This window comes from Salvia splendens, chromosome 6 (assembly GCF_004379255.2).
Source record: "Salvia splendens isolate huo1 chromosome 6, SspV2, whole genome shotgun sequence".
Classification (NCBI taxonomy): Eukaryota; Viridiplantae; Streptophyta; class Magnoliopsida; order Lamiales; family Lamiaceae; genus Salvia; species Salvia splendens.
The window spans coordinates 29,126,773-29,138,562 of NC_056037.1; the positions used below are offsets into that span (position 1 = coordinate 29,126,773).

General features: G+C 40.4%; 1 protein-coding gene across 1 annotated transcript; it reads right to left on the reverse strand.

The window, feature by feature from the left end:
• Window positions 1-2,127: 2,127 nt before the first annotated feature.
• LOC121809260 (serine/threonine protein phosphatase 2A 57 kDa regulatory subunit B' theta isoform-like) lies at window positions 2,128-6,028 on the reverse strand. The gene is made up of 3 exons (XM_042209790.1): window positions 5,745-6,028; window positions 3,982-5,418; window positions 2,128-2,936 (listed from the first exon to the last, which is right to left on the reverse strand). The coding sequence occupies exons 2-3, from the start codon at window positions 5,185-5,187 to the stop codon at window positions 2,580-2,582; spliced, it is 1,563 nt and encodes a 520-aa protein (XP_042065724.1). The 5' UTR covers window positions 5,188-5,418; window positions 5,745-6,028; the 3' UTR covers window positions 2,128-2,579.
• Between the last annotated feature and the right edge of the window lie 5,762 nt (window positions 6,029-11,790).

An 11,790-nucleotide genomic window follows, 5' to 3' on the forward strand; every position in this document is an offset into this window, starting at 1 on the left:
ACTATCTTCAAGATTTTTTACATCTTTTTTCCACCAATACTACCCAAGCTCATCTATAAACATCTCATTCAATCCACAATTTTTTCACAATAAAAAACCCTATCTTTCTTTCTTTCAAAACTCTTTCACGCTTTCAATTCAACTATGGCCTCCGACGTAGCAATGCACTCGATGACGATTCAGATAATCTGTTTGATTATATGGACTATGAAGCGTCTTCAGGAGTATGAAGTCAATCGTCCCCTCCTCATGCACTAAGCATCTGGTGATACATTCATCGTGATCGGGAAGGAGCCACCGAGAGGCTTGTTGCAAAATATGTTGTCTAGCAAAAGCGGTGGAGAGAGAACTTCTTTCGACACCATTTCCGTATGCGCCGAGAGTATTTATTTCAACAGCGGTGAAGAATATATCCAACAATGACCATGGCTCTCATTCTTGGTATCGAGATGTGCTTGCTGACGTTCATGTATGCATGTATTATGCACAACATGAACATTGAAGATGAAGGACGAAACACGGCAAATTGGATCGAAGAAGAAACCACTTAGACCTCAACCGCTAAGTCCTACATGTCAGAGTGTGCCGCCACTGTTCCGCGACTACTTACAATGTCGGGAGTCGTCGCGCGATACCATCACTCACCACAAACTTCAACATAATCTAATCGAACACATTTGGCTGAAATTTGGCAACAACAATTAGTGATTCAAATTTTAACTTTTAATTTTATTGCTTAGAATAAAATGTAACTTTAGGAGAAATAATTATGCATTTTCGTTTTTCATTAAAATATAATTTTAGGATTTTTAACATGTTTAATTTTAATTAAATTGTTTTAAATACAAGAAATGAAAAAATAAATTACAAGTGTGACCCATGAATAATTAAATGAAGAAATGATGGACTGTGGTGCTATTGCTTGAATAAAAATAGGGGTAAAAAATGGTGTCAAGTGTGAGACGACTCATAAACAATGTAGTGAACGAATGATTTAAGAAATGAGGCTATGGAAGTATGGATAGCTAAAAACCTTCGTTATTGGAATATCCCTTCAAGTGATCCTTCTAAATGTAAACGCATAGTTTTATAGAATACTTTTACAATCAAGCCAAAAAAAAAACTTTATAGCATCCACGTCCATGGTCTTGCCAAGAGCACCGACGTGGACCCGGACACACCTTTATTCATTTTCAATTCTCTGCTCTTTCGCAAGAACAAACACTCACATCCATGTTCTTCCGTAAAAGCATGCTCATAGGTCTCATCATTCTATTATTCAATTTAAATACTTCAATTACTAAAAACATTTCCAAAATATTAAAATGTATTCAAAATACCCGAAATACTATTGCAAGTTACTAAAAAATTAAAAATTACATGATTAAAATTCTAAAAAAGTAAAAGTTACATAATTAAAATCCTAAAAAATAAAAATTACATAATTAGAATCCTAAAAATTGAGATTGAGAGAGTTGTTTGGTGCAGTGTGATTTTTTGTGTTGAAATGACGGTATTTATATATGAAAATGTGAATTTTGGGATAAAAATAATGAAAAAATAAATTAAAAGTGTGGAAAAAATGGATATATATTATTGGAAAGTGAAATTTTTTTTATTAAATCTGAATTTTTCAGATTTTTTCTAATTTAAAAAAAATGATAAACCACGGCCAATCAGAGCATACCACGTCGGTTGCGCGTGCTCTAGCCGTCGGTAATGTGGTGCTAATGGGCAAGTGCACCACCGTGCCGAAGGCAAGAGCGCAGTGCCGAGCACAGCCATGCTCTTGCCCTCAGCAAGAGCACAGCTCTTCCGCAAGAGTACCAATGCAGATGCTCTTACAATCAAATTACTATTAACTAAAAGTGAAAAAAATGCTTATAAAGCCTGTTGCACATAAATAACCGTTATCAGGAATTATATAATTAAACAAAGATACAAGAAATTGAAATTGAAGAAAAGTTAATAAGGTAAACTGAAAAACTAATAGTGGTACACACAGTTTAATTTAACTAAAATGAAATAAATGCAAAAATGATTACAAAGCCTAACTGCCAAGAATTAACCCTCATAAAAAATTTACTAAAAATGAAAGAAATTGCAGAAAAAATTAATAAGCCAAACTAAAACCCAATAGTAGGATACCATAAGTAGAATAGAATGTATATTTGAAGATTCCTTAGTAAAAATTGAAAAATAGTAAGCCACTCACTCTATTGTAAAAAAAGAAATCCTAAAACTCTTTCAACTGTTAATAACTTTTACAATGAATGGTTCACATCAACATAGAAATACAAGTCTTGATTGATCTCAACAACATTTCTAAGAGCTAGAGATGAGAAAACCTTTGAATTTGATCACTGGGGCTAAAGCACCTATAACCCTCCTGCAGTTGGCTGGCAATCCATTTTATGTATGTACAGTCCCTCTGATCTCGTATCGGAACGACGAGGTCATAGACCGTCGATCAGATTGTGCTTCTTCAAAATGTTAAGCAATCAATAAATTATGCAGAGTTCCATTTCAGGTTTCCACCTTCAAACATATGCAAGCAAAAAAAGATGTGGTGGAGTTACTTAGCCGGATAGTGGCAGCGTGGCCTTGCGAGGGGCGGCCACTGCTTCGCTGCTTGCACCCTTAGAGATTGCAATCTCCTCGAGGCGTCTCCAGGTTGCTTCGCGTTTCACCTTGTCTTCTTCATCCCGCCCTTCGTCTTCTTGGAATTTCAGCAAGCACTCCTCGAATAGCTCGGGGTCCACGTCAGAGAAGATTTTTCGGACGTTTAGCGTCAAGCTGTGCACCGCCTGATTCCAGTGGTTTCGTGCGTTCTTCTCCAATGCAGGGAAGATGATTGGGAGTATAACTTTGCGGTTTTGCTTGATCAGGTTCTCGATATGATCATTGTTCCATAAAAAGAGAGCCCTTTCTGCAACCTACATGAGCAGGGAGGATAAGCGGATAGCACTAACAAAACCAGGGAAAACATAATCCTGACATCATAACAGAATAGAGATAATATAGGATGAAGAAAATTATTTTATTTTAAATAATTGTGATCATATCAATTTAGAAACCACTGTTTCTATTAGACATCTATGACCAGACTAAATCTTCATCTGTGAAGTTAGAAACGGCTCCTTCAGCGGAGGTATGACAAGAAGGTGTAGTTTGTTAATGCTATCTGCTAGGATCAACGTCTATGCAAGTACAGAGTTAAGATAATCTAGATGGTGTGTCGTAGGCAGCCATCAAGAATGACAGAAAATTCGGGTTCTTCTAATTAGCCGCATCGTAAATTGATTTAATTTTCCAATCCTTTTGTTGGCTGCCAAGGACCGCATTTGCGGTCCAAAATAATTCAATGAGTGCATTCTTTGACCACAGTCACCACACACACACACACACACACACACACACAGAGAGTAAAGACATCATCTTATTCAGTTATTTGGCAATCTCAAACTTGCGGTTTCATCGCTTTTTTATTACCAAAAACAATAGACAACACATCACATAAAGTATGTATGGAAGACGGTAATATATTGGAAGTAGAACATGGACAGACAAAGGGAAAACCTAAACAAAGGATTGGCTGATTTTATAATATCAGTAATTTTAACCAATCGATTCATGACTCATAAGCAACACTAATATATCATTTTATAACATGAGAGCCTCATAATACCAACATATTGTAACTAAGCTCCAAAGGCCCCATCTGTCGTTATTTAAGGAGTGAAATGAAACCAAAGTAATGAAGAGAGTGGCACAATATAACAAGGAAAATATGAGCATCAAACACAAACCAAATTCTTTATGAGTTTAAACATTGTTTAAAGTTAAAAAAACGACGGCAGGATGCAAATACATAAACAAAAGGACACTGTTTAGATGGGAATGTGGAGCAAGAAATAACAAGACGGTTTCTCACAAATTCACAAATGACAAGAAACATAAGCAATTTAAATGGTAACCAACCTGAAAATGAGAGCTGCTCATGCAACGACCAATTTGGCGGAATAAAGGAACCATACAGCGTTGAAACTCCGGAGCCTGAGTTGCTTCCAGCACTTCTTCGAGCTCACTCAAAAACATGACCTCCTTTGAACTGTTTGTTATTGGCCAATATTTAAGCAAGCCCCGGATAACAGTATCTGCGAGCTTACAGTCCTTCTCTACAAATTGTGTGATGGAATAAGTTAGCTGTTGATGATACATAGGTATACACTTTGGCTTGTGAAGTGGAATGAGTGCTCGGACAAGAAAAAGTTTGTGCTCTTCTTTCAACGGCAGCGCAAATCCATTTATAATACTTCCCAAAATTTCTAACAGCTCTGCAATCCCATTATGCTTCTCTGTTTCAAAGATAAAACGGTAGAATATATTGTTTATGGTTTTTCTAATGAACGGGCGATGCACCATGAACTTTCCATATATGCGGTGCAGCACTGTCTTTAGGTACTCCCTTTCTCTTGGGTCTTCCGAATCAAACAGATCCAATAACCTTAGAATAAAAGTGTGGTCAATGTAGCGCTTTGCCAGCTTCGCATCAGTCTCTGGGGAAGTCACAAACCTGAGGAGAAACTCATACACGATTTGTAGATGGGGCCACGCAGGATCCATTAGGGGCTCCTCTTCTTCTACGTCAAGACCTTCCAAGACTTTGTTTTCACGAGGCTGAGTAGAGAGGGTGCGGAACAAATTTGTAGACACCACTCGCACGATCTCTTGCAAGACCACATCACTGAATTTCCCATTTGCTGAAGAGACATAGTCGACAAGCTCCACCAAAGTCTGCCGTTTGATGTCCTTCTCTTTCAAATGCTTCGTGGGGTCAGTGAAGTCAAATACTACACAACACATGCTCAGTTTCCTGATAAACAAGTTCTGCTTCTCCGAACTCGGGACATCTCTAAAAATAGGTAAAGCCTCATATGGCACGGGCAGACTACTCCCATTTGCTTTGTTATGCAACGGGTCTTGCAGTTTATTCCCATGATTCACACCAGAATTCTGATTATAATTATTCCCCGCCAAATTAACATTGCCTGACCGAGCACTTGAAGCAGAATTGCTTCTAGAAGCAGTCGAAGAATTTGAAGAGAGTGTCGAAGACCCTCCATCACGACTCTCTGCCGACTTTCCCTGTTTCTTTGGAAGCTTGTTAAGGAAATTTTTAATCATCACTTCACTTAATGCCACCAAATACAACCTTCTTCAAACAAACTCAACAGCAGCCACCAATCAACTGCTAGGATGCAGATGGCACACCTCCTACTTATGTTAGATACAGTGAACTCAACTGATCATATATCGAAAACAACCACAGTTAGCTCAGAATCTAGCCCCTTCTACACTTGCAATCTTCTCTCCCACAAAGAGTGCTACATATACAAGTTAATGTACAAACCCTATCTGCAGCAAAAATTAGGGCAACTACTCAAACATTAGCAATTGGGGAAAAACTGAAACAATACATCCACACCAAAATTTCATCAACCAATAAAACAAAAACAAGTTAATCAAAACCTTATAAAGAAAGCAAACAGTGCTAAAATTCCACCACCACAATAGAGCACAAAACTATAAAATCCCCAAATATAATCAGCAAACTCCCAATTGCAGAAACAAGTCAAAATTAGGAGTAAACTAAAGTAACTAAATAAAATGAAGATAGCATCACAGAAACCCAATTTGCACAATCCAAAAGGAAAAGAAAGTAAGAGAAGCAAGATTCTGACCTCAAATTCAACTCCATGTCAGTTGTAGATCAACAAACAATAAGATCCGGGCACGATCTAGACAAACCCAGCTACGATTCCTGTATAGGGATCACAATGGCGAAAAGTATCAAAAGAATCAGTGCGTGTAAGTGCAGATACATACACAGAAAAGTTAGAAACTATTCATGAAAAAAGAGGGATTCAGAGTGCGAGAATTGTGGGTCATTCCGAGCATATATAGGTTGGTTGATTTTGATGGAAAAACAGGCTAAAAGATCGAGTCTATGTGAGTAGGGATCACTGATTGTAACCTGAAAATTGGGCCCGAGAAGATAGAGAGAGAGAGAATTATTATTTTTTTATTGTTTTTTTTTCTCAACTCATCTTTCTTGTTCTGTTAGAGCATCTCTAGTGACGGCCTTCCGGTAGGACGTCCGGTCGGACACGCGGAAGGGATACCGGGACGTCCGCCGTTGGGGGGTCGAAGGTCGGATACGGACGTCCCGTGAGGACGTCGGGTGTCCTCGGACGTCCCGGCGACGGGCGGGCGGACGTCCGCCACTGTGGCGAGGGTCGGACGTCCCGGTTGGACGTCCGATAATTTTTTTTTTTTTTAAATTCTATATATACGGCTCGTTGAACTTCATTTCATTTGCACCACTTGTGTTAACAAGTTTCTCTCTTCTTTTACTACAAATTTCATTTCTACCTAATGGAGAACGATAGGAACTCCCCGGCCACGAGCGAGTCGCAGACTCCGGCGTTTCCCATCGATCTGGAGGGAAACGTTAGCGGAAGTGCGTCAACAGTTCCGGGAATGTCGGGGATGGGTGGAATGGGTGGGATGATGTCCCCTTATATGTACAATTGGATGGGTGGTATGGGTGGTATGATGCCGAGGGCAGCCGGGATGGGGGGGCATGACCCCAAATATGATGATGCGCGCAAATCACCCAAAGCTTGATCCGGACAATGCATAGGTGGCATGGCACGACCGATGCGACGTACAAGAGGATGTTGAAGGATGTCATCGATGGATGTCGGCGCGATTTGGGAATGCCACCCATTGGAGATGATGGCGCCGAGATAAGCGGAGGGGACGACGGGCCCGACGCGGGCGACGGGGGCGGCACTGGTAGCAGAGGCGGCACGAGCGACGAGGACAGCGCGGAGTGAGCCGGGGATGTTGGACTATGTATTTTTCTTTTTTTCATGACTATGTATTTTACTTTTTTTCTAAATTCTCTTTTTTTTATGTTTTATGACTATGTATTTTTGCCCGTTTTTTGGTTTCCCGTAATTTTTCCCGTATTTTGCTTTCCCGTACTTTTTGTTTATATTATTGTGATTTTTTTTATTGTGGGATGTCCTAGTGGGAAGGGCGATGGGAAGGGCGGATTATGCAGGGGATGTACTAGTGATGTGGCAATGGGGTGGGATGTCCTAGTGAAGTGACATGAGGTGTTTTTGGGATGTCCTAGTGGATGTTCGAGTGGGACATCCGCCCACTGGAGATGCTCTTAATGATTTTTATCGTTTTTTTTCGGTGTCATAACTTTTTCCAGCCAAAACTATATTTGGTTTAATTTTGTCATTAATTACCGGTTGAATTTGAAATTCATTTAAATCAAGATTCCAACTTCATAATGAACGATAAATGATAATTAAATCGGTCAATCTGTTCCACTATTGTACAGCTAAAATCCTTTTCTTTCTTTCACAAACAAATACTCTCTCGGTTCTATAATGGTGAAAGTGTTTTTATTCGGCACATAATTTAAGAAATTGTGTTAAGGCCATCCGCAATGGGGCGGACGATGGCATGCCCGATGGCGCGCATCGTCCGCGCCCGCCATCGTCTGCCCCATTGCGGGTGCGTGACGATGGTCGCGGACGATGGCACGCGTTTTTTATTTTCTCATTCATTTGTACATACGAACATATCGACTATCTCTTTACATATTCTCTCTCAACATCCAACCAAAATGAATCTAGGCGACGACACCAATAGTTCTAGTTCGTCTGAGTCCGGTAGTTCGACGTCAGAAGCATTAGATGCAGCCGTTGAAGAGGCCATGGCGGCATGCTATGCGGCAATGCAGCGCGAGGAGGAGGCGGCGGCAGCGGCGGCTGAGCAAGTCCATAGGCCTATTCGACATAGGACGTATGTCCGACGCGACCACCCGGAAGCTCACAGACGTCTGGTTGAAGATTATTTTGCCGATCAACCACGATGGGGCCCGACTATTTTCCGCCGCCGGTTTAGAATGTCGCGGTACATTTTTCTCAGCATTGTTCGGACATTGTCTTCACGTGATGAATACTTCACGTTTCGGGAGGACGGCATCGGCAAACCCGGCCTTACACCATTGCAAAAGTGCACGACTGCTATTCGTCAGTTGGCATACGGCACCACGGCGGACCTTTTTGACGAGTACCTCCACTGCGGGGATTCTACAGGCCGCGAGTGTCTGAAGCGCTTTTGTCGGGGGATAGTAGAGGCCTATGGCAACACATATTTGCGCAAGCCGACTGCCACTGATTGCCAGAGTCTGATGCAGATGCACGAGACGGCGCACGGGTTTCCTGGGATGCTCGGGAGCATCGACTGTATGCACTGGCAGTGGAAGAATTGTTCGACGGTGTGGAGAGGCCAATTCACTGTGGGTTACCGTTAGGCTTCAATGAGGTTCTATCTAGACAGGCCTCAATGCGTAACCAACAGGATCATGCGCAGCTCATGAGCGACGTGATTGAAGAAGTGTGGGCTCGTAACCGCCGTCGCTGAGTTTGCATTTTTTTTAATTCGCATTGTAATTTATTAATTTTTATTAAATGAAATGAAGTTTTTGAAATTCATATTTTAATTTATTAGTTTTTTTAAATTCGTATGGATTTTATAAATATTAAAAAAATGATGATGTGCTGATGCCTTAAGTAAAAGAATAATAAAGTAGAAAATGGAAAAGGGGTGGAGGGGTATTAATTCATTACCCCAAAAAATTCTGACTGAATTGATTAGATAGTCGGTTAACTTGTGAGTCGATCTAGGAATGATTAATCAGTTAGTTTATTACCGATTAACCAGTAAGTGAACGATTAAGATTAGTTATCAGTCAATAAATACCTAATTGATTATATCGAAAAATTCGATCTATATATCACTCTAATTTATCTAAATTTCATTGCTTTTATTATACAAACAACTTCTACATCTTTGTTAAGATAGTGTGAGGTTGAAACTCTTTTCCTTTCCTTTTCGATTTTATACCGTACATTTTTTAAATAATTAAGTTTAAACATATAATGTCTTCTCTATAAATGTATAGAACCTCGAATCCTTTCTTTTGTAATTTTCAAGTGCCATTTTCATTAGTTTTTAATGCTTAACATGTTTTTGGAATGAATCAGATCGTTCTGTTAGATAATTGAATAAGTTAAATTGCATTTCATAAACTTATAACATTCACAAATTTTATTTGAAACTGGATTAGATATCTTCTTGTTATCTCGATAACAACATGTAAAGTGCAGTTGTGTTTTAGCTATTTGAATGGCCCAGCAAGAAATAAAGTTAATTTCATTTTTTTTCAATTAACCAACTAGTTGATTATATCCAATCAATAGTAGATTAATTAATTGGCTAATTCGATGTGGTTGTGAACTTATGGTTAGGGCAAATTCCTTAGTCACTTAGAGCATCCACTTTCGTGCTCTTGCCAACGAGCACAGATATGGGCCCAGACCCACTTTTTCTGCCTGCTCTTAGGCAATAACACAGCACCCACATCCGTGCTCTTCCGCAAGGACGAACACAAGGGTCCCAACATTCCATTATTCAATTTAAATAAAAACATTTCCACAAAATTAAAATACATTAAAAATTCCCAATAATTTTACAAAATACATCAAAAATTAAAAATTACATAATTAAAATCCTAAAAAATAAAAATTACATAATTAAAATCATAAAAAATAAAAATTACATAATTAAGCTCATAATCAATAAAAATACATAATTCAACTCCTAAAATAAAAAAAAACCACTACTCGTGGCCGAATTTCGCCCAAATGTGTTTGATTAGGTCTTCTTGTAGCTCAACGTGGGTTCGGGTATCGCGCATTGTGTGCCTTGTTTCGATCCTCTCAGCCACCGTCGTATGCACACCTCGGCGTGGGGGAGACCTCACGCTTGAGCTTCTGGCTTCATCCTCGTCGTAAAAGCTAGCCGCCCTCGGTCCTTCGTCGGCTATAATCATGTTGTGTAAGATAATACACGTGTACATGATGTCGGCGATATTTTTCACGTACCACAGCCGAGACGGGACCTTCACAATGTTGAATCGGGCTTGAAGGGCCCCAAAGGCTCTTTCGACGTCTTTCCGCGCGGACTCTTGACGCTGCGCAAAAAGAACCTGTCTCGGATCTTGCGGGTTGTTTAGCATCTTCACGAAAGTCGACCACCTTGGGTAGATACCATCGGCGAGATAGTAACCCATGTGGTATACATTTCCGTTGACGGTGAAGTCGATCGCCGGTGCTACACCATTCAACACATCATTGAAGAGGGGTGAAGAATAGAGCACGTTCAAGTCGTTGTTGGATCCGGCAATACCGAAATATGCATGTCAAATCCATAGGCGGTAGTCGGCGACCGCTTCAAGGATAAGTGTTGGGCCGCCACCTTTGTGGCCGCTTAAGTGTTGCCCCCTCCAAGCAGTCAGTCAATTCTTCCACCTCCAATGCATGCAGTCAATGCTGCCAAGCATACCGGGAAAGCCATGGACTGTTTCGTGAAGACGAAGCAACCGTTGACAATTATCGGTGGTGGGTACCCGAAGGAATTCATCACCGAAAGCTGAACGAACGCCCTCGCAAAAAATTTTAAGACAAAGGATTCCAGTGGACTCACCGACATGCCAATACACGTCGAAGAGGTTGGCCGTTTGCCCAGTAGCGAGTTGTCGGATGGCACACGTACACTTCTGCAACGCCGAGAGACTTTGCCGACCGGCTGAATCTGGACCTGTTTGGAAGTATTCAACACGGGTTAACAATGTGTTGACAATACGCATAAACAAGCGCTTTGACATGCGAAAACGGCGCCTAAAAAAATCTTCCGGAAACCGCGGCTGGTCGGAAAAATAGTCGGCAACGAGCCTTTCGTGGGCTCCTTCCCAGTCACGATGAATGTAGCGGCGAGTTGATCTAGTTGGTTGAGGAGGAGGGGCGGGGGTATTCGCTGCGACATATGCTTCATAAGCGGCACGATGTTGTTCGTAGTATTCTTGTTCTTCGCGCTCCGCTTCCGCAATGAGATGAGTGAAATCCATTTGAGGTTTAGAGTGAGAGATGAAGGTGTAGATAAGTTGTATGAAAATATGAATTAGAGATGAATGAGAGATGATTTGATGTGAAAAATGGATGATGAATGTATGTATTTATAGATAATTTTGGGGAAAAAATAAAAAAAATACAGAAAAAGGGGAAAAATGGTCATTTTTTGGGATTGTGAAGATAGTTTTTTTTTTGGTATTATTTTTTATTTAAAAAAAATGATTTTCCAACGGATATGCCGTTGGCCAATCAGGACGCGCCACGTCGCCTGCTCGTTGGCACGGACGTGCTCGATGCATTGAGCAGCAACATGCCAGTGGCGCGAGCGCAACGGCGGACAACGTCTCCGTGCAGCTGGCACGGACGGATGGGCATTTTCCTGCTCGCCGATGTGGATGCTCTTAACTAAAAATTGGTTTAGTATTAAATGAATCGACCGATTAACCACTCATAAGTCGATTGTGTCAAAATATTTATTGTATTGTTACTATAACTGCATATAATAAATTTTAAATATACCACCAATATTTTCATATCAAGGTACCTAATTTGCTTGATGAATTTTTAAGTGATATTCAAATCAAAATTTATTGGCATCGAAGATAGTTGTTAACATGGTCGTTAGATTAAAAGATTTGGAGCATATATTTTCAATATGGTAAAGAGTTGATTTTGTCCCACCGTTTGTCAAAATTTATTGGCATCGAAGATGGTTGTCGGTATGGTT

What these genes read in the sequence shown, in the direction of transcription:
- LOC121809260 (XM_042209790.1), bottom strand. Translation starts at nt 5,187, where the DNA reads ATGATTAAAAATTTCCTTAACAAGCTTCCAAAGAAACAGGGAAAGTCG. An exon ending in TGAGCAGCTCTCATTTTCAG is followed by an intron (nt 2,937 to 3,981) that starts GTTGGTTACCAT and finishes CTGCTCATGTAG; the next exon opens with GTTGCAGAAAGGGCTCTCTT.